Here is a 22,532-nt window from a genome sequence, read left to right on the forward strand (position 1 = left end):
AAAAAACACTGTCTCTGTATCTGCTGTACATGTATTTTACATTTATTGATATTGACATATTCCTCATTTGCTTATCCATCTTTATTTAATATGTATGTGTCAAATACAAAAGTATGATTATGTACAAGTATTAGATGATTTATTCATGTACTTTATGTAAAATTAACTCAATAAATACCTTTTATGTGTTTTAGTCAAGATTGAGAGCATTAAATCAAATAAAGGAGCTGCTGTCTACAAACAATGCCAAAACAGAATGGGAGACGAGCCCCACTCCATCCACCCTACTCAGCTCCGCCCACGTACAGCTCATGATGGGCTGCTTCAGCTTCGGTAATCCCAAAGAGATGGCTCTTCAAAGTGCTCAGCTCTACCATTATCAGGTAAAGATATTTACATGTATTTAACATTTTCTTGGGTTTGATGGATGTATGTCTTTACTTGTTAAGTAATGGAATTGTGATTGTTTAATCAACAGGATGAGATTCGAGCTGCTAAAACAGAAGTACAACAAGACATTCAGCTGACCGTTCATCAGATTTACGAACTATTGGTGTCGGCTCTCATCCAAACTGACAAATGTACCACCATCAAACAAGGTACCTTGCTAGGTTTTTTTTCAGTTTTTTAAATTATTCAATGAATAATCATGCAGAAAAGTTGAAGGAAAAAAATTACATATATATTGAGATATTTTTTATTTTATTTGTAACGTACATTGTATTTTAAAATGAATTTGAAGGAGAGTCTAAGAAACTGCTGCTGTGGACCATATTCTCCCTGACCATGAAGTATGGGCCCTCAGACATCTCCCTCGCAGTGTCCTGTGGACTCCTACCTCTCCTGTTTAAGCTGACTCTGGGGAGTTCCAAAATGACCTACCTGATACCTGTACCCAAGAGAAGCCTCAGTCCCGCCCAGTTTGACCTGATTCTCCACTGCTCCAGTAACAACTTACTCAACCTGATAACGCTGACTTCTGGGTAATTTTGAAATATTATTTCATAAGGAAGTTCTCATTAGATATTTTTCATCCTAGTAAGTGACACACAAAAATTAATAATAAGATATACCTGTACAAAAGATGTTTTGATTCATGTAATGATATGATGAATGCATGTACATGTAATACAAAGCATTAAAAGGTCACAGGTGGCATTGAGGGGAAAGAGTAATGTGCATGCACATAAACATATTGATGTTTTCATAAAACTCAATAGCTGAATATTAATGCTGTAAATTCCTAATTAAACACAAGGAATCAATATCTGTGTAAAATCACTAAAAGCAATTTTCACAGATTTTAAAATCTTGCTTTTATTTTTTGTACAAATGTAAACTATTTGGAAAAATGAAAAAAATTTGACGTTCGCAATTTTATATTATCGCGATTTGATGCAAAACCATTGAATCGTGGAAATAAGTACTCATGCAAAATAAGGAATCTACAGTTTAGGAATGATACTAAGCTGTAGTTCAGTGTGTGATTGTTATTCTGCAGGGCTTACTGTGACAAGCTGGGAAGTGGTGTGGTACAGTGTATCGTGGACCTGCTGTGGAACCAGCTCACTCACATCTGGTCAACGGGAAATACTTCCAGCCAAGGTTATTCTTAGGGACTGCTTAATGCTTCACAGAAATAAATAATAAGTTGAGGGTTCTCAAAATCTGTGATATATTAATTCCACTCCACTCAAGTATTCATCCAATAAATTACTGTTAAACTTTGTTATTTTGGACTCTGGGATCAAGATGTAAAAACATTGAGGTAAAAATACTTGAAGAATAAGTGGTTGGGAGCTCCAAATCACTTCGAAATATCGGTGTTCAAAATACCATAGTTCAATTGTATGATATTGATTAAAAACTATGTTTCCTTTTTAATGTGATTAAATCAATCAGTGAATGATTTCACTTGCAGAGATCCAGGACAGTGGCTGGCAGTCCTCGCTGGGGAACTTCCTGCTGTTCCTGAAGAGAGTGGCTGCAGCATCTGCCATACAGAAACACCTGACATCCAGGAAGTGGATATCCCGGATCCTAGCCATGACCGGACAGTTTGATGAGTCAGGTACTAAACAGACAGTTATCACATTCAGTGGCAGCTTATCTTATTTACATATATGCTTTAAGTATAATGCTATTTGCCAAATAAAAAAATTGGAGTAAATTATACGGACCTTTGATCCAGCTTATTCCAAATTTTTAGAACTCTTTTTATGGTGTTAATCCATAGTTATGTACAGTGTACATTACAATTTTCCAGTTTTATGGTTTATGGTTCTGTGATGTATAATTACATGTAAATACCAGATGACTTTGAAATGTTCCAACCTTTATACCCTACAGGCAGCATTATTCTTAGCAACATGAGATCCAGGCTGATAGCTTTCAGTGTGCTGGAGATGATTCTAAGTTCATGCGGGAAAGATACAGATTCAAATTACATGCATTTTAGAACTCTTTTTATGGTGTTAATCCATAGTTATGTACAGTGTACATTACAATTTTCCAGTTTTATGGTTTATGGTTCTGTGATGTATAATTACATGTAAATACCAGATGACTTTGAAATGTTCCAACCTTTATACCCTACAGGCAGCATTATTCTTAGCAACATGAGATCCAGGCTGATAGCTTTCAGTGTGCTGGAGATGATTCTAAGTTCATGCGGGAAAGATACAGATTCAAATTACATGCAGGAGGTACATAGAGGGATAAATCCATTTTCATCTAACTGATGTGAAAATTACTTTCAAATTCCATGTTTCCAAATTTCAAAACAAAATACTGATTTAATGTGCAAGCTTTTAGAGTAATTGAATCATTCTATAATTTACTAGGCACAGAAAATTCATTATAGATATTAATTATCATGTGTGGTTACTATGGTTTATTATTGTTTGGGTTATTAACCATTTCTTTTCCACAGATTGTGGAGGATCTCTTCCAGTGTCTAGCAGACAACATGTGGAAGATTCCACAACAGCTGGAGCTACAGAAGGCCCAGGAGAAGAAGTGCAGCCTCCAGTGGAAACTTTCAGCCGGCTCAGAATTCAATCTGGACAAGGAAATGGACTCCGAGGAGACAAAGATCATGATGCAGAATGCAACGTTTGATACAGACAAGTGTCTGAACTGTACCACAGAGAGTCCTCAGGTGCTGGTGCACTCTACATCAGGGAAAGGTTATGGACTGGGCTCTACAGCGATGGTGTCTGGATGTTACAAGTGGAAGGTAAGGAAATAATGCTGTAAAGTGTCTACTGGATTTTTTTTCATATACATTATTATATTCTGGTTAATATATTAATAGTGTTATATTAAGCGGGGTCCACTGTATATTTATTTAATTTTTAAATTTTTAATGTCAAGTAAATGTACATTTGTACATTCATGTGTAAACTGAGCTTAAAGTTAGACTGCACCTATTTTGCTTCATCAAGATGATCAAGCATGTGATGTATTGAATTTTATTTCACTCTAGATTACTCACCTGTTTTAACTTTCATTGAAATTTTTGCTGGCATATTCATGTATAGATTGAAACAGTTGCTGATGATTTAAGTTCTGGTACCATTTTCTTCTTTGTTTGACAGATTCTGATAGTGAAGGAAAATAAAGGCAATGAGGGGACCTGTGTGGGCGTGTCTAAGTGGCCAATCCGTGACTACACCCACCGCACCACCACAGACATGTGGCTGTACAGAGCCTACAGCGGGAACCTGTACCACGGGGGAGAACAAACCGTGGCCCTCAATGGCTTCACCCAGGGCGACTTCATCACCGTGGTGCTGGACATGGATGCCAAGACCCTAGCCTTTGGAAAGAATGGAGAGGTTTGTTTAATATTTTGATAGTCTACTGTGGAATCATTTTTATTGGTGGGGGTCAATGTTCGTGGGTAGCCACAAATTTTGTGGTTTGTGGGGACATAGTTTCGTCGGTAGCAAGTTTTATTTCGTATAATAATATTAAACAAATGCTTGTACTAGTATATACGTTCGTGGGTGCGTATGTTTATGGGCAAGGTTACCCAAGAAAGCCACAAACATTGGTCCCTCACTAACAATGATGATTCCACAGTATTATTTTCATTAGGATATACTGGTATTTTGTGTGAAAGGTCACGATTTAAACTATAATGTCAAATTGTAATACATGTGTATTTTGTACATGTTAAAAACATTTTTTTGGCATGCGTGAAATAATGAGAGAATGCAGAGGTCATGATATTTTTTTGTACTTAAGGATCCAAGGATTGCATTTGAGGACATTGATGCCTCAGAACTCTATCCCTGTGTTATGTTTTACAGTGGAACACCTGGTGAAAAGGTAAGAATTATGTAAGAATGTGTAAAGGATCAGTTCTACCACCGTATCTTTTCCTTTGTGTAATATCATACAGTCCATGACCGTTGTTGAGCATTGTTATCTCAAATCATCAATATCTTAAAAAATCATGGATATGTGAAAGTATGTTGGAAGTCCAAACCACTGTTTCTTAATCAGTATTTTTCCTCTTTCATTTAAATTTCTGGATTTCTCTATGAATTTTCTTGGTCTTACATGTATTTAATTGGAGGTAATATTTTTTAGCTGAACATATTTGTATACAGTTTTGGGATTTAATTCGTACTGACCTTTCATCTATGACTTTTACACTGTACCTGTAGATCAAAATGACAGACATGCAGATCTGTGAAGGAAACAAAGAACTTCTGCCTGGAGACCCGCTGTGTGCCCCGGTCACATCAGCTATCATGGAGGCCAACATCTGTATGATGAGGCGGCTCCACCAGAGTGAGGTGTGGGGGCCCCCCATCAACCGGAAGGTCATCGACCAGCTCACCAAAATCAAGGACCTTGAGAAATCCCATAAACTTGATGGTGAGATTAAAATTCATTTAATATATTCTGTAGAAGTTTGACTACTGAATCTTATTATTTCAATGAAAAAACTGGTTTGGCCCAAAAAATTATTGGAATTTAATAAAATTGAATTTGGCAAGACATGGAGCCAATTTTCAGTGCTGTTTTTATTTTCAAACAGATATGGCTCAAAGTTCTGACTCAAAAGAAAATAAAAATGACTCAAAAGAAAATAAAAATGAACATTCAGAACCTCAAGAGCAGGCAACAAACAAGCCTGATGTGGACCAGGAGAAATCTCCGGATCAGAAAGATGGGAAGAAGGAAGGATCGGAGAGTCCAGAGGAAGACATGGATATCATTGTAGACTATACTGATGAAGAAACAGTGAAAACACTGTGTTCACAGGTGAGTGATTGTTCAGAATCTTCAATTTTATGTAACAGATGGCTATAAAATCATTTTAAGTAGAAAAACCCCTGATTCTGGTAATTAAAATCATTTTTGATTCACTATAATTCATTTCAAGAGTAATCTGGTAATATGCATTGTTCATTGTTTATCAGGGAGAAAGACAAATTTATCTATACACAGAGTAAAACAATCTCTTATTGATCTTTTTACTTTGAAAATCCAAGATTGTAGAAAACAATGGTAATGTTCTATTTTAATATCTTCAAACTTGAAGTGTACTACAAATATTTCTATATCAGACCTTGTGTTGTAAACCAACTTTCATTCGCACGTGAGAAATTATTCGCAAGGTTTGCAAGAGCCTCATTGTCGCAAATATTTCTCACTGTGAACTAGTATTTGCCATATAGTTGTGATAAAAAAACAGGTATGGATAAGGCATAGTCACCAAAATAAGTAACTGTAAACCAGTTCATCTCAGGTAAATCCAAATAAAGTTGTCGCGTATTAAAGTATTTCCTTCCTATATACCGGTATGTGTCATATCAAGTACCATGGATTAGTATAATAGACACTGTCTCCTGTGTAAAAGTAGAATATTCAATCTGTAATTGTAGGTGTGGCCTAGCTTGGTTCTGATTGGTGGATTAGATCCGGGACTGCGGGTAGGTGGCAGCTGTAGACACAAGACTACGTCAAAGAAGGGGACATTAATGGGCGTGTCAAGGGAGGGGTCAGCCACGGTCAAAGTTCACTGGGACGACGGGGACAGCACTGTCAGGTTAGGAGATCATTTACACCTTTACCATTACATTTATTTTGAATGTATTAGATAAACTTATTCTTATCTATTATCTCCTTGCATTCATGATTTTATATGATTGTGGACTTAAATATATAGGTCTTAGATCGCTTTCCGATAGGGTTAAGAATACAAGAGCAGTTGATTCCAAGTTATTGATATATTTGGATCCATTTTAGCTGTAATGATTCAAGTGAACAACAAAGATTGTTCTATCTCATATATAGATTTACATTTCTGTATAAATGATGGAAAAAAACCATACATGAAAGAAGTTTTATATGTTTAATAATCAATAACTTTGAGATTTAAGAGTTTGATTTGTATAAAACAGTACAAATATTGACTATATTAAGAATATGACACATTGTGTACAATCTATATGTATGACTCCTATACAAAGTCTTATAAATTAGAGTAATATAGCATACCTCTATTGTTCATTGCACATTTACATGATTGTGTTTTTCATTATTTTTGTAGTGATGTGTTGCTAACCAAGATAGATGCAATTGACCCTGAGCCATTTCAAGCCAGTAGTTTGAATGGACTGAATGCTAGACATCTAGAGTCATTGATGAAGCTCGCTTGCTTAACAGAAGACGTACCTGCAGCATTTACCAACCTGTACTCCAATAGAGTTAAAGCCAGTCTCCAGACGACCAAACAGACAGAAGTGGAGAGTGCCAGAGAAACTAATGCACTTATGAGAAAATTGGATGAGGACATTGCCCGAGTCCTAGAACAAGAGCAGATGTCCTTTACTGGGGTCGATCACAACGCGGACAAGAAAACTGTCAAGGCGCCTCTAGTTCAGCTGGAGACTTTTGATCTTGATGGTACAGAGGACACAGCTAGTAGCACCTCCTCCAACGCCTCACCCAGATTCCCGGATTTGGCAGGTGCAGATGTTAACCTGGCATCTGCTGGTAATTCTACCTGTACATCTTTGGATGCAGCCATTAAAATGGCCCAACATAATGCCCAGAAGACAGATTTCAGTGTGTCGTCCCAGGAGTCTTTGATGGAGCCTGAGAAAGGGGAAACATTGCCTGTTGTGGAGGAGACAGAGGAAGAAGAGGACTCTTTGTCTGACTTCCAGGTAAGGGTTTATCTGCATATTGAAATAAGAAAAATGAAATGATTGTTATTATGACCATAAAAGTTAAGATCAGTGGTCATAATAATGGGGTATGATAGTTAGGGCCCAATACTTTCAATAATCAGCATCAATTAAATTGTACTAGATATTTCTTGATAGTGAAATTCTACTCTGTGTTGTTTCAAACAGATAGGCATGTGATTAAACAGTATTCAGGGATTATTATTGGTTTTATTTTTCTTAGCTTATGCAGAGGTCCTTCATTCAAGTCTCGGCCTTGAAAGCCCTGAATGTGATCATACAGTGTAATAAATTCACCGAGATGTTACTGGTTCCAAAGTCAGATCTGATGGCAGATTCCAGCAAAGCCTTAGTGGATGGCACTGTCGTGAGGCGAGATGAGGACTTCAAGTGTGGACTAAGGTCCTTGATGAGGAAAATGGTGAAGATTTCGCTGGGTAACGCTTCCTTGTTGAAGGTGTTCACAGTGGCCGACCTGGAGAGAGCCCAGTCTGTGTTGTACCAGGTGCTCACCAGGAAAAACGCTGAAGAAGATGCTGGAATACCAGAACTAAAAGGTAAATATCAAATCAGTGAAAGAATTACCAGAAGTTCATGCATGAAAAATCAGAAAGGCATGTTAAAAAATCCCCATTATCTTTATTCAAATTTAAATTTTTATATATACTGTGGAATCATTAGATTTCGTTGTGGCTCAATTTTCTGGAATTTTTTGGAATTCATGGGTACCTCTCATCCACGAATTAACATCCTCCACGAATTGATAAATTAGGGTAATAAAGTCATATATCCTTTTATAGATATATAATAATACACGAAATTACATTCTCACGAACCTGTAAAATTTAAGCCATCCACGAAAATTGGCCCCCACGAAATTTAATGATTCCACAGTAGCATAAGAAATTAAATGTATTTTAATGTTGAAGCTAAAGTTAGTCATAGTGGGACATCTACCAGTAATCCTACCCCAGAAGTCAAACCAAGAGAGACTCCATTCCCATTTAAAAGGCTTGAGGGAGATCTAGGCACTTTCATTATCCCACCTCCAATGATACCAAATCTTCCACAAGATTTGACAGAAGAAGAGATTGACATGTCTCCGGACTCACTCAGATCCAACATGCAACAAACTTCTATCCTCCAGTTCTTAAGAAGAGCGTGAGTGATTTGAAAATCTTTATTATAATAAAGAAATGATTTAATTTTTAACATACACATACATGCAAGTCAACTCTAAATTATATATTCTCTCCTTTTTCAATTAAAGTGAACTCAAGACTCTTTACTTATTGATAATTACATGTGTATTTGAAGATACATGTACATGGAAAACATGAATATATACATGTATATACTGAAAAGATGAAAACTGAATAAAAACTGAAATAAATTTGTAGAAATGGAGGAGGTAGTAATACGTCTCCCAGAAACCAGAGAAATGTGGCACCCTTGGCCTCTGCTGACTACACATCACCCCCAGCTAATGATGAGGAGGAGATAGAGCCACCCCCACTCCCTGCCCCCAGGAGATACTCGTCCTCTGTGACCCCGCCCCCAATCTGGAACAGAATGATTGGTAGTGCTGCCAAGAAACCACCACACCCCCCAGTGAGGGCGAGATCACCATCTCCCCCACCACCTCCTATTGCTGCACCTCTGCTAGAGATGGGCTTCACCATACAGGCCATTAAAAAAGCCATCAGGGAAACAAGTGAGGAAATTTTGTACAACAATTATAGTGAATAATCATAGACATTATATGACTGCTTAGCAGCAATTAACATTCACTACTATTTGAGGTTCTCAAAACCTAACAAAACATTTTCCCTCATGAAAAACATTTGTTATACAATAATTGATTAAATAATGAGTTTGGAATTAATGTAAAATGAACGTTGATGACAGGTGTGAATGGGAGGGAAGTATCAGCCAGTGGCATCAACACCTTGGCAATGTGGATGCTGGAGCACCCAGAGAGTGGTGCTGAGCCCACCCCCTCAAAATCCAGAGAAATAAACAGGAGGGGCAGCCTGGAGTCCCTGGACAGAAGGGGACTGAGGTAAATCTCAAAAGAGCAAGTACATTTGTAATGTGTACTAAAATAAGTTCAATTGGTGTTCATAACTGGTAGCTGTGTGTCTTAATAAGTTGAATGTTCATTACCATTAGCTATTGTCATTGTGTGTAAAATACATTACTGATGGTATATGTCAAAGAACATTAAACTGAAAGACTCTGCTTCTAGTAGACCTTTGGTTTCTTCTTTCACTGTGTATTAGTTTTATGATGATGAACTCGAAACACAATTATTTTGCCTTTAGGAGACGTCGACCATTGTCTAGCCAGGAGATCAACACGAGGGGAGCTGAGGACAATGTAGAAGAGCCAGAGAACTTTGGGTCGCTGTTCTTACGTAGACAGAGGCCCCTCACAAGAACTCGGCATATCAATCTTAGAAGTATCGGCAATCTAGGTAAGCCGTGCTATTCTAGACATACATCTGATGAAGGTTTGTTATAACACAACATGCATATAGTGCATGCATTTGGTATCTTAGGGTCAAAAAGTTTCAAGAGGTTTTCATTTTAAATGAAAAATTTATGTTTCATTTAGTAAGCTATCAACCTAATTACCGGGTACTGTGGAATCATTAGAATTTATGGTGGCTCAATCTTGGGTAGCCCTATCCCACGAGTTTACATCCTCAACAAAAACAAATTTAGAAGGAGTTATCTTTCTTATTGAAACTGAAAGCAGACACATTCACAAAATTACATCCACAAAAAATCCCCCCCCCCCCCCCCAAAAGCAAATATCCCACAATGCACAAAAATTGGCCCCAACAAATTTAAATGATTCCACAGTATTTGATAATTTTTCCCATGATGCTTGTTTTTAGAGACAACAACAACAAAAGAAAATTTTACTGACAATGTTTTTGTAGACAACAAAAAATTTAACATATAAATGTTTGTTTCTGTAGACAATGATGATGACGATATCCCACGCTCTGAGATGCCCCAGCCCACGGGAGAGGAGGGACTGTCCCTGTCTGACTACTACAATGTGTCGGGTGTCAGTCAGGACTACAGCGAGTCCATGCTCCGCCCACACTCCCTGGCCGATCTGTACGACAACATTCTGGAGCTGCAGGACGAGATCTGTAACCATGACGACAGCATCGAGGATCTGTTCAACTCGGATCATACAGAACACAGGGACACGTGGGACTTGTTTAACGCCTTGGTCAGTACCCTGGTGTCTGCATTCATACATACTAATATCTATTTCATAATACAGTTGAAAAGATGCTGTAATTACCGGTAAAGAAATTATTAAAAATTATAAAAAATGATGTTTACAAGAGTGTAAAGAAAATTTAATTCTGTATCAGATGAACAGATGTTTATATACATTTAGATGTGTATAGATAGCAATTCATATTTATGATTATTGATCAATGAGTACAAATGCTTTGTATTTTCTATACTCTGAATATTTTATTTTAATAATTTGAACAGTCAAATTACTTTATTTAACTTTCTGATGTGTAAAGCTTTATAAATATTCAATGTGCATGTTTTGAACAATGTGAATTTTGTGACTGACAGAGACGAGAGCTGGAGGAACAGACAACGGTCACATGTGAGCTGTGTCAACAAGAGACATCCAACTTCAACAGACACATGAGGAGTGACCACCCAGGCTGTATGGGTACGCTCATTCTCTACAGACTTGGTGTTATCAATTACAAATGATTATTATTCTAAGATTAGGAATCATGACATAATATGCTATAAACAGTGTTCTTTAAATACCTTTACATCTTAAAGAAAAAACTTCTCAGGACCTCTCAAAAGAAAAAACTTTTTTTTCTAGCTAATAAAATTACTTTACTCCCATGGATATCAAATATTCTTTTAATGTTATATATTGTTAATAAAGGGTTTATACAACACTGAGTACTGGTCCTTGATAAACATTTCAGTTTGTCAGTCTCTGTTCACATATATTTATGAAATATATGCAGGTAGGAATTTGCAGCTAACTTTGATTCTAATACCTGCATTATTAATGGCATGAGTTATAATTTTAGGAAGCTGTGCCCAGCATGGCTACAGAAGTAACGGTGTCTATGTGGACGGTTGGTTCGGGGGTCGGTGTGGGTCGGGTCATCCGTTTTACCTGATGTGTCCGGACTGTAGGGAGAGATATCTGGAGGTCCGAGGGAACCGGGAGAATCTCCAGCACTCAGCTGATGTGTCCGACAGTCAGTCCAGTCTCCGGGCCCCAGACCTACTGGACTACATAGAGCAGGCCTACAGTGGTAATGTTTAGCTTCAATACCAGGGGATCATTTATATTTGCATGGGGAGAGGGGATTTTATGGGGATTTAAAGCAAATTTTATGGATTGAATAGAAATTATATAGAAATTATGTTTTGATGTAATTCTGGAGATAGATGTTTCCATTTGTAAATCAGTTCTAAATGAGAAACTGCTTGTAGACACATGTATGTATGAAATACATGTATGTGTGGAGATGTACAAGTACAAATGTAAATTTGCATATTCATTTGGCTGTGGTTCTTGGGAATTCAAATCATTTTCCACTCAACAGGATATTTTATCATCATTTTGCAGAAAAGTAAAAAAAACTGAATCAATATAGATTTTCCATGAAGTTATTATCTCGATTACAGAGCCAATGCCAATGTTTTCTGATGTCAGCCAGAACAAGCCAGTTATTGAGAAAATGGATGTTTTGATGCCTAAGATTGGGCTGAGTGATCAAAAGCCTGTTCCTGAGCCAGTCAAATTCTCAGAGGGCGACCCACTGGGCTCAAACCTCCTCAAATCAGCAACATCATCAGGGGATGTCCTGATGACCCTCTGTATGTCCGGGTCTATGTATACTATTATACTCATTGACCTATTTGATTTAAATTTTAAGACCAAACATGTTACAACTGAGCAGGGTTAAAGCAAAGTCCCATGGACAACTGATTCTGATTCATCATATAATTCATTATTCATCATTAATGTTATTATAATACAATTTGAAGAAAAGGGGAATGAAACTGACTTTGCTGTTAGCTTGAATTCATTTTAAGCATGTTCTCTGTACCGATGATTAACTGTAAAGTCAAAGAAGCCTTTGATTATCTGCGATTTCTGTTTATCTCTCCACAGCATCTTTTGCCAAGGGTAGTCGACCGGATAGTCGCAGTAAGACACTGGGGGAGCAGGCTTCCTACATCAGGACAGGGGAGGACCGGAGGATGTCCCTGTACAGAATAACCTCCACCATGCAGATCATGATTGCCCGGTCCATGGTCACCAAAGTCCTGTCTGTACTGGCATCCAGGTGTGTACATAACGTATATCATGTGTTATACTCTCAGGTAAAAGAACTTGTGATATATTTACCCAAAGTTATATGTACATGCACTAATAGATGTAAATCTTTTGGAAATTTTAAATACCCTTTATTCAGTGGGTAGAAATAGTTTAATGAATTTATTTTTGTACAAAAGCAAAGAATTGATATTTGATGTACACATTTTGTACAGTATGTTAGAATAATACCTTCTGTCTTGTTCTTTGACAGTGGGCCAAACTGCAGTTTGCCTTCAGCGTTGGACTATATTGGTCTGTCTGACATCATGACCCTAGTCCAGTTCATGTGTCTGTGTGCCACGGGGAAGGTTTTGTACCCCCTGAACTGTCAGCCCCGGGACTCAGCCGAGAGCCTGGGTCACCTGACCACTGCCATAGGTACACTGGTACAGGATAGCCCCGCCTCCCTCAGACAGCTCATACAGCTATGTACTCAGGTCAGTCAGAAAACTACAGCACAGTGTAAAGTCAGGGAATAGAGCCATGTGACATTGTATAATGTATCTATAGACAAGAAGTATTTAATACCACCATTTGTTAATTTACTTATTTAAAAAAAAATAAAAAATGATGAAAATTTTGATAAGTTAAATTCAGAATTTTGTATCGAACACTATCAAATACCAGTACATATGGATTAAATACTGATATGAACATGTGAGTAAACAGGTCTAAAACAGACAGTCTTAAAACAATGAATTTTACTTGTTTGCATACAAGTATATAGCGTACTGTTTTAATTAAAAATAGAAACATCTATCTGATATTGCAGGAGTTGATGTTGGCATCAATGGGAGGAAACAAAGGTGATGTGAGGAAGAAAACAAAGACGCCCACCCCCACACAACCCTCCTCCATGTTCACAGTCACCCAGTCTCTAGTGACCCTCCTGACACGCAATAAGTGGGTCAGCAGTGTCAGCTGGATGTCACAGAGCACCCCTTCTGCTGGTAAAAATAATGAATTTTATCTGCTTGCATTATAGTATTGTCAATTTTTGACTTTCAAAATTTTTTTTCTGATGACCTGTCAGCGCCGTTGAAAATAATGAAATATACAGTATTCAGGTTGTTCATGTAGTACACAGAACAATTTTATGAGTGCAAAATTGCTGATGATGATTGTAAGTTACGAGTACTTGTACTTTGCAGGCTCAATAGACTCTGACTTGCCATCCTCTCCACAATCCTCTGAGCCGGGGAGGGAGGACTCACCCCTGAATCTGATCAATGCACTGGCAGCCTGTGTGCTCTCTGCCAAGTTATCTCCCTTGTACAAGCAGTGGGCTGTAAAGGAGTTCATACAGGTCTGATTAAAAATAAACAGAGTGTATTTTGATATTACTTGTATGTTAGAGCCATATTGATGTTTGGCAAAACAGTGGAATTTTGATTTTTTTATAGTAATTTTTTTTACATGTATCAGTCCAACAAGATCTAGAAAATTGTGCATGTAGTGGTACATGAACATTTATATATATTCACTTACTTGATCTACATTTAATTGATGGTACATTTAATGGAAATAAACAAAGATAGGTTGGATTGATATTCTAATAAGGTACACTTGTATTCCCATTGATGACCTGCTGTATGATTGCAGTGTTTGTCCTCCCAGTCGACAAGTCGGCCCAGTCAGCTGGTGAATCAGGTGGACTGGGGGGGAGACATGGGCTCCTGCCCTGTGTACAAGCTGGAGGCCCACCAGAACCGCCTGGCCCACTGTGTGTGGAGCAGCAAGAAGAACATGCTGGCCACCAGGTAAGGAGTGTTCCCTAGGCAGGGTCATTGCAATTCACACATGTTTCAGTAGGAGTCATCTCAAGAACTTATAAATGCAACTGGAAAACAAATCATGAATTGATTTGTTCCCCTGAAGTCTTAATTTCTGTTTGTTATTGTATTACAAACAGGTACATGTGCATAATGTAATCCAGGTTGAAAACCATATTTTTCCCTAAATTACATGTATAACGACCCCCCCCCCCCCCCATGCCCCAGCAAAAAATGAAATTTCTTATTTTATTTCAAATGTTTTATGCTTCTACATATACTTATTAATAATAAGAAATAAGTACATGAAATAAATTCTAAATAAGACAAAGATTGCTTACAGAGCATAAGGAATACTTTGTAGTATAAAAAAAAAACTTTTCCTTTTTCTCACTTCTTGAATGTCCTTGCAGTGGGTATGACGGCACTCTGCGAGTGTGGAGCCTGCCTAACAGGACCCACCATTTCCTCCAGCAGACCTGTATCTTTAACCGGGGCGAGGAGGACTGTGAGGAACTGAACGGTAACCTCCTGACCTGTATCTGTTGGAGCAGCACCGGGAAATACTTGGCAGGAGCCATGGACAACATTGTCAATATCTGGACCACTGGTGGTATGGTTTGGTCCTGTTTATAGGTTCATTATAAGGAAATATTAAGAATCGTACATACAAGTGATTTTTCTGATCTGCATCTAAATGTTTACTGATACTTTGAGGAACTATTTTTATAGCTCTTGAGCAAATTTGTAAGTACTGGAAAAACAGAATATGCAATGCTTATCATGTGTATACATGTCTTAGAACAAGTTAATTGACTTGTATTTTCTATGTAAAATATACATGTTTGTACATCTTGATTTATACACATAGTTACCGGGAGCATGCATTTTCTAAAATTCTGTCTTTTGAAAATATCTTTCTTTGTCAAATCTTACAACACATATGCATACTCCTGACAGTATATTACAGTACAATCCACAGAATGATGTTTAAGATTTTTTTAAATGATACTTGTACTGATAGTTACTATATAGTTAAGAAAAACCTTAAAATTTACTGATCAAGACACCAAAATTTGCCCATGTTACATGCACACTAAGAGTCATTTTACTTAAAGTTTGATCACATCTTGTTCTGAATGTAAGTTTGTTATATAAAGCATGATTTTATTTTCTTGTTGTGAACATAGATTTCTGATAATTTAGGTGGGAAAGGTCACATGGATGTCCAGCCTCACTTCGTGTCTGTGCTGACCTGGCCGGAACACAAGGGGATGGTAGGTGGCTGCCTTGGGCTGACCACTGACTCCCTTCTGATTGGTCGACTGGACGGTACCCTGGCCTACATAGATGTGTTTGACAGCTCCAGCTTCAAGAGGCATGAGCTGGAGCACTGCTACAGAGAAAATGGTATGAGATCTACTCAATGCAGTATATTTTTTTCTTTATCAATATCCTTTTTTGGCTAATTTTGCACTTAGTTTTTAAAATATCCTAAAAAAGGGAAAAAATTGTAAAAAAAAAAATTAAGTAATTGTGTATAGTACTATAAAACACTTTGAAAACAGGAAAACATAATAGCAAATAAAGAAAATGACTAATATGCTCCATTTTACCAAATTTGCAACAAGCAAAAAATAAGTGTAGTATTTTCTTGAAGATTCATCATTAACTTTCTCATCCCCTATTTTATATGCCTATATTTGTGAAGCTGATAGAGTATAATGTACAAACTTTTGTTTCAGTGTCGGTGACACAGATAGCATGGTTTGAGGAGGACAGACCCTTTGCTGTTTCCTACAGTGATGGAGTTATTTCCCTTTGCACTAAATTGGAAATAGATTGTCCCCAAGATACAAAAGCATTTGATGTAAGTTAAGAAGATTAAAACACTTCACAATTTTCTATTTCTTTGAATGATTTATGAAAATCTAGACCTGTCATATTGCAGTGGTACATGGCATTCTTACATGTAGCTAGTATATTCATGAACAGTAAAGACATGTACAAAATTGAATCAGCGAAATTTTTTTTTATAATAACTCATTGACATAGCTTTTTGTGCCTAACAGAAGACATGCCTTAAAATTCAGCGTCTTTCCTCTGATTATTTAACTAACAATTCATGGAATTATGTTTCATCCCTCCTCAGAGCCCAATCATGTGTATGAAGTGGGACCCCACCGGCCACATGCTGGCCTCATGTGCTGAGGGTGAGACAGACATCAAGATCTGGGTGGGGAGGCAGGGGCTGAGCCTGGCCGTCCGACTGGAACACAGGGCAGAGGTGACCTGTCTACAGTGGTGCCCCACCCTGGGGAAGGGTGAAAAGAAGGAGCTGATGATGGCAAGGTAAAGGAACAAGTCACAGTGCTCACATTCTGTTTATGAGTGGTGCTCAAAAAATAAATCTTTAAATTAAATCATTTTATTTCGCACTTGTTAATCATGGCTTTAACCATTTCTCAATTCTATCGGTCCAATTTAATTCAAATTCAATTTTTATTTAAGTAGTCAATTTTTTCTTCGAATTTTAATTTGAACCTTAATGAAACTATGCTGCTTAAGAGTGTCATATTTGATTGAAACACACAAGCCTAATGCTTCTGTATTCTGCAGTGGCTGCTGTGATGGTTTAGTCAGTGTGTGGGTGCTGAACCAGCTGACTGGAAGTGAATCTAATTTGTCTCCCTTTAATTACCAATCTGATACCATTCTTGAGGTTAGTTGGTACCTGTAGCAAACTATTTTCCTAAAAATTGCAAAGTATATACAGTCTATTTACAAGGAAAATCTATGTACTCTGACTCTGAAATAGAAACTCTAGATACATGTAATCTGACAGTGTTTCATAATGTGTTTCATCACCTTTGTCAATGTTGATCAGGAAGATGAGGAGTTTTACAACCCAGTGACCTCAGTCGGGGCTTTTTTAACGGTACAAGGACATGTCAGCACTGTGACATCACTGGTGTTCTGTCCCTCGGGACTGATGCTGGCCTCAGGCTGTGATCGGGGATGGCTCAATATCTGGTCTATATGTGTGAGTGTTTTATTCTATTTAACTTATTATTTTTTTGAACTGTTATTTTTTTTTCTCAGTGGATATCATTTTTGTGGATTTTGAATGCCATTTTTAAAAAGCAGTATAATTGTCTTTTAAATCTATGAGTGTGTTTAATTGGAAAGTTGCAGGGTTTTAAAGTTATTATAAATCAGTTTTATGTCTCTTGATACTATGAATTCAGGATGGGACAGTTCTACAGACTCACATGGAGAATGGAATGGTCAATGACTTATGTTGGTATGCAGAGCATGGACTAGCAGCTTGTTTTAGCAAATCCAAAGTAAGTACTGCTCCTATTTTTAAGAGTTCCTGAATAAGGTGGATTACAAATTAAAGTGTTTGTTGCATGTATTGACCAAGAAACAGATCTATATACATTTTAATGTACCATATCCAAACTGTAATACTGGTGATTTAATAAAACACTTTAATTTTAAATTAGTGTGAATTCATTTGAATTTTTTATCTGTTGTCTCTGTCTAGGATGTGGTGATTCTGCACTACACCTCTGACATGTTAGAGAAGCACCGCACTCTGTCAGTGTGTAGGAAGTCCCTGAAACAGCAGGGGGTCTGGGGGCTGACCCAGGCTCCCTTCCTCCTTAGTCTGCTCCAAAAGTTACCCACCTTACTGCAGGACCAATACTTATATGAAAAGGTAAACTAAGTCAATGGTCTAATTGAAATCTGGTGCTTTATTTCTAAATACATGCATCATCCTATTTTGCCAAATTCAGACCTTTGCATTAAAGTGACCAATTGTTTTCTTATGGCAGTTTGAATTGATTATAAATTTTAACAATTACTTCTTGGGACTGAATGGATATGCCAAATATTCCTATCTCTAAATATTCTCAACAACCTAACAATGTTATGAGTCCTAGAAAACAAAAATTATTGCTAGTTCCCATGATCTGACCAATTTTACTGAATTGAATGATTTTGATTCTGTAGCCTAAGGTGGTGTCTGGCCAACAGTTGGTACACAGCTCCTACATGCAACATCTAGCCATCCTAGCTGTGGGACTAGAATTAGATAAACCCTTGTGTCACGAGCTGTATGCCCCTCATAACATAAGCTCTGTAAACTGTAAGTTTGTTCATATTCTGGCTTTTACTGTCTCTTTCTAGATGTATAAATGTCGATAAAGTGTGGATTAGCTGGATTTATTCTTCATCTGAACTCAAAAATTATATTTGTTTTATACATGTATGCACATGTTTCTATTGTTAGCTAATGAAGCAAATTGTCAGTTCTTATTATGACATACAAGTTGATTTCTTATTCAAATTTTATGTGATTCAATTGGCATTTCTTCCAGCTCGAGAACTAGTCATTCCAGAGTGGCAGTGGCTGCTCTCCTTCTCATCTGCCGTCAAGTCCGCGGAGGCCCTGTCCAACAGAACAGCCTTCCCAGAATCCTTCAGGATGCTCAACAAAGACACACGTTCATGTCAGGCACAATCCTGGGTAAGGAATCAGATTTTCTACGAACGAGAAATACTTTAAAATATTTTTCGAAAGACCAAAAGGCAAGCTGACAAGGTAACCTTAATTCGCCTACCTAAATACTGGAAAAAAACCCAACTGCGATAGATTTTTATACGTCAAGGTTATGAGAGTCTTGTTGTTGCAAATATTGATATACATGAATTAAAGTTAGTTTACAGTATATATGTACATGTATTTTTCAAATATCTGAGTTATATTTAACAAATTGATAAGTGATGAAATATACTGGTAATCTTTTGTGACTACAGGACAATACAAGATGGGATCTGAACATGGATGTACAGATAATGAACTGGGCGATGCAGAAACCAGAGGACTGGCTTATTGGGGGGAAGTGTGAGGCCTTCCTGTGGGGTAGTGGCAGAAATGGACAGATGTGTGAGGGAGGCAGGGGGGCTTTTGTTCCTGTCAGGGTCCCCTCTTTCTCATGTTCTCAGCAGGTACATTCATATGTATATTTCACACCTGCTTTAATAAACATTATCTGATGATGTTATGCATGCAGTTACCAGAGATTTTACATGTAAAACTATAAACTGAATGTTTATATATATATATATTTTTAAAGTCAGACTCTCTGATGATATTTCATGATAGTTGTACATATATTAATTAAGAGTAACAACTAATGACCTATGAGGGTTTTATGGAAGATCTTGAAATAAAGTCATGAAATTCAATATTGAATCCATAGAAACATGGAATGATCTCCTTAGCATGAAATTTTAGAAATTACCGCTACTTGTCCACAACCATCTCAATCTCTATAATGTGTTACTGTCAGAAACATTTTCTAGTTTTATCATATGATTGAGCCTTCATACAATTTTTTGTAAGCTCAAAACACACCCCAAGAGCTACAAAAGATGTGCCCTGTTATTAACTGAATAAGATTTTTTGACTTTTCTGGATTACTTGTAACAGAGTGTTGGTTTTCTGTAGATTGTCTGTGGACAGAACTGTACCTTTGTGGTACAGAACAATGGGACTGTGTTGGCCTGTGGGGAGGGGAGTTATGGTCGCCTGGGGCAGGGGAATTCAGACGACCTTCATTCACTGACGGCAATTTCATCAATACAAGGTATGTACATGATTGTTTGATAAACAATGTTTATAAAATGTAAATTAAGCTATTGAACTGAGATTATTTCAAATTGATGGATACACTAAAATTTTTCTACCTTCAATTTAAGACAATGAATTGTTTGAATTTAAATGTACCGTACTATGTTGTGCTTTATTGAATGGATAAGTTATTGTGCAATTGAATATAAGGACATGAACCTGATTAAATACTTTGTTGTTCATGTAAATTCAAAGGGACTGTGGACATTCTGAGTATGAAAAATTACAAAAATGATATACAATGAAAAACTAGCTCTCTCTCTATTTTTCTCCTCTCTCTCTCTCTCTCTCTCAACTTTTTGTTGTTCATGCACATTCTTAAGGAATTGTGGATAATCTGAGTATAATTATGATACAATATCAAATCTTGATATGATGTGATATCCTGTGTTACAAAATCATATTATCATTATACATTACAGTATTGTATCATATATCATAAGACAATATTGTGTAGTGTCATAGAATGCACTATTGTATTTTATATTAAAGTATTGATAAACACTGTATCTAACAAAACATTATGAAATGAACATATGATTATCAAACAATTTTCTAACATCATTATTTATACGATATTGTGTCAAACCACACTACAGTATCCATGAATATTTAAGACGGTCACCATTATATAACTATGATTTTCATATAAAATGATAAAGGTGGTCCCATAAAGGTGATGCATCATAAAGTTGATGCCTCGTCTCTGTGAGCTTCGCAATTTGTGATTACTGATGTTTTCTTTTACTCTGGGTGTACCATATTGGTTTCATTTTGATTTATATTTTTTCTAGTTTTTTTTCTCTTTCTGTAATCAAAATAAGTCTGAATTGAAATTAAGCAATAATGATTCCTTATAAATAAAACGGCATGTATATTTGTTTTCTTGTGCTTTAATTAGTTTACTTGCATCAAAACGATCTTTGAAATAACGAATGACAACATACTACATGTATTACACCTTTAGTTGCTTAAGTTAATTACGAGTATTACTTATACATGTGAATTGAATTGAATGGTAACATAAACAATGTACATTATACTGCTGTTACTGCTGTTCTCACAGGCTTTGTAGTGACCCAGTTAGCTACTTCTGTGGGGTCAGATGGTCACACCCTGGCTGTGACAGAGAGTGGGGAGGTCTTCTCCTGGGGTGACGGGGACTATGGTAAACTAGGTCATGGGAACAGTGACCGACAAAGAAGACCAAGACAGATAGAGGCCCTGCAAGGGGAAGAAGTAATTCAGGTATGAATAAAATCCTTGCATGCATTTATGATTTTCCCACTTCCAACACAGCACCAATATTAGAATATGTGTGCACCTCACATTTATAAAACAAGGGACACCTCAGTTGAATGAACCATCAAATTTTACATTTACAGAAAAAAATTCATAATTTTCATTTACTGTAATTAGATTGCATAAAACTTCAAATCGCTATTTATTAGTATGTAATCTAAGTTTTTCTATTGTAGCTGTCCTGCGGATTCAAACACAGTGCCGTGGTGACCGCTGATGGTAAACTGTTCACCTTTGGTAATGGTGACTATGGCAGGCTGGGTCTTGGAACCACCACCAATAAGAAGGTCCCCACCAGGGTGGTAGCTCTGGAGTCACACCAGATTGGCTATGTAATTTCTTTGAATTATTTGAATATTTATTAATACTAAAACATTGTTTTCCCATTTTTGAGAACAAGAGCCTACTAAATATTGTCAGTTATTCAAATTTTGTCATGCACAAGACTGCCAAGAAAATGGCTCTTCTGAATTTTAGGTTAAAAGATCAAAGTATGGTATTGCCCATTTAATTGTTTTGCTACCAATATGTAGAGTTCTTTGCTAGACAGTCATCAATTAGACTTCTGTTGGGCATAAAACGAGTTGACCTCTATTGATCTTCAGTTAAAAAAGTCAAAGATCAACAACTTAACTCGTCTGATTAACTCATCCATACTCATTTTATTATTTTAAAGGTCCAAATATAATAATTATTGCTAGAGTGCCAAATATACATGTAAATTTTAAATGAGTTTGTATACAGGAAAAAAAAATAATTTTTTAATTTTTTTTCTGAATTTTTGTGAATTATCAAAGAGGAAATAATATGATGGGTTTTTATTTACAATCTAGGTTGCCTGTGGATTGAACCACACCCTTTGTGTATCAGCTGATGGAACCAATGTTTGGGCATTTGGGGATGGTGACTTTGGGAAATTAGGTCAAGGTAACACTGTTGGAAAGCATCTACCCACCAAGATAAAGGCACTCCAGGGACATGTAATAAAGAAAGTGGCATGTGGAACTCAGTTCTCTGTTGCTCTCAGCAAGTACGGAAAAGTCTTCACATGGGGGCAAGGTGAGTGATAATTAAGAGTTAATTTTCAAAAATATCAAAAATCTCTAATTTTAAAAATATTATATTGTGTTACATTTAAAA

General features: G+C 36.8%; 1 protein-coding gene across 1 annotated transcript in view; it reads left to right on the top strand.

The window, feature by feature from the left end:
* LOC128175442 (probable E3 ubiquitin-protein ligase HERC1) overlaps positions 1-22,532 on the top strand; it is a 41,834-nt gene that overhangs the window by 8,863 nt on the left and 10,439 nt on the right. The window contains exons 15-56 of the mRNA XM_052841068.1: positions 195-383; positions 479-599; positions 743-983; positions 1,502-1,605; positions 1,922-2,071; positions 2,599-2,705; positions 2,933-3,238; positions 3,600-3,839; positions 4,252-4,335; positions 4,677-4,890; positions 5,054-5,280; positions 5,904-6,067; positions 6,572-7,190; positions 7,435-7,768; positions 8,141-8,372; positions 8,612-8,925; positions 9,120-9,273; positions 9,536-9,687; positions 10,198-10,460; positions 10,826-10,928; positions 11,311-11,541; positions 11,918-12,109; positions 12,408-12,582; positions 12,826-13,051; positions 13,387-13,564; positions 13,766-13,920; positions 14,217-14,374; positions 14,800-14,999; positions 15,593-15,796; positions 16,132-16,256; positions 16,539-16,738; positions 17,006-17,108; positions 17,274-17,429; positions 17,635-17,733; positions 17,937-18,110; positions 18,407-18,542; positions 18,775-18,923; positions 19,214-19,405; positions 19,908-20,046; positions 21,157-21,338; positions 21,569-21,724; positions 22,226-22,451. Coding sequence (XP_052697028.1) covers positions 195-383; positions 479-599; positions 743-983; positions 1,502-1,605; positions 1,922-2,071; positions 2,599-2,705; positions 2,933-3,238; positions 3,600-3,839; positions 4,252-4,335; positions 4,677-4,890; positions 5,054-5,280; positions 5,904-6,067; positions 6,572-7,190; positions 7,435-7,768; positions 8,141-8,372; positions 8,612-8,925; positions 9,120-9,273; positions 9,536-9,687; positions 10,198-10,460; positions 10,826-10,928; positions 11,311-11,541; positions 11,918-12,109; positions 12,408-12,582; positions 12,826-13,051; positions 13,387-13,564; positions 13,766-13,920; positions 14,217-14,374; positions 14,800-14,999; positions 15,593-15,796; positions 16,132-16,256; positions 16,539-16,738; positions 17,006-17,108; positions 17,274-17,429; positions 17,635-17,733; positions 17,937-18,110; positions 18,407-18,542; positions 18,775-18,923; positions 19,214-19,405; positions 19,908-20,046; positions 21,157-21,338; positions 21,569-21,724; positions 22,226-22,451 — 8,074 coding nt within the window. The remainder of the gene's footprint in view (positions 1-194; positions 384-478; positions 600-742; positions 984-1,501; positions 1,606-1,921; positions 2,072-2,598; positions 2,706-2,932; positions 3,239-3,599; positions 3,840-4,251; positions 4,336-4,676; positions 4,891-5,053; positions 5,281-5,903; positions 6,068-6,571; positions 7,191-7,434; positions 7,769-8,140; positions 8,373-8,611; positions 8,926-9,119; positions 9,274-9,535; positions 9,688-10,197; positions 10,461-10,825; positions 10,929-11,310; positions 11,542-11,917; positions 12,110-12,407; positions 12,583-12,825; positions 13,052-13,386; positions 13,565-13,765; positions 13,921-14,216; positions 14,375-14,799; positions 15,000-15,592; positions 15,797-16,131; positions 16,257-16,538; positions 16,739-17,005; positions 17,109-17,273; positions 17,430-17,634; positions 17,734-17,936; positions 18,111-18,406; positions 18,543-18,774; positions 18,924-19,213; positions 19,406-19,907; positions 20,047-21,156; positions 21,339-21,568; positions 21,725-22,225; positions 22,452-22,532) is intronic.

Source organism: Crassostrea angulata, chromosome 3 (assembly GCF_025612915.1).
Source record: "Crassostrea angulata isolate pt1a10 chromosome 3, ASM2561291v2, whole genome shotgun sequence".
Taxonomy (NCBI): domain Eukaryota; kingdom Metazoa; phylum Mollusca; class Bivalvia; order Ostreida; family Ostreidae; genus Magallana; species Magallana angulata.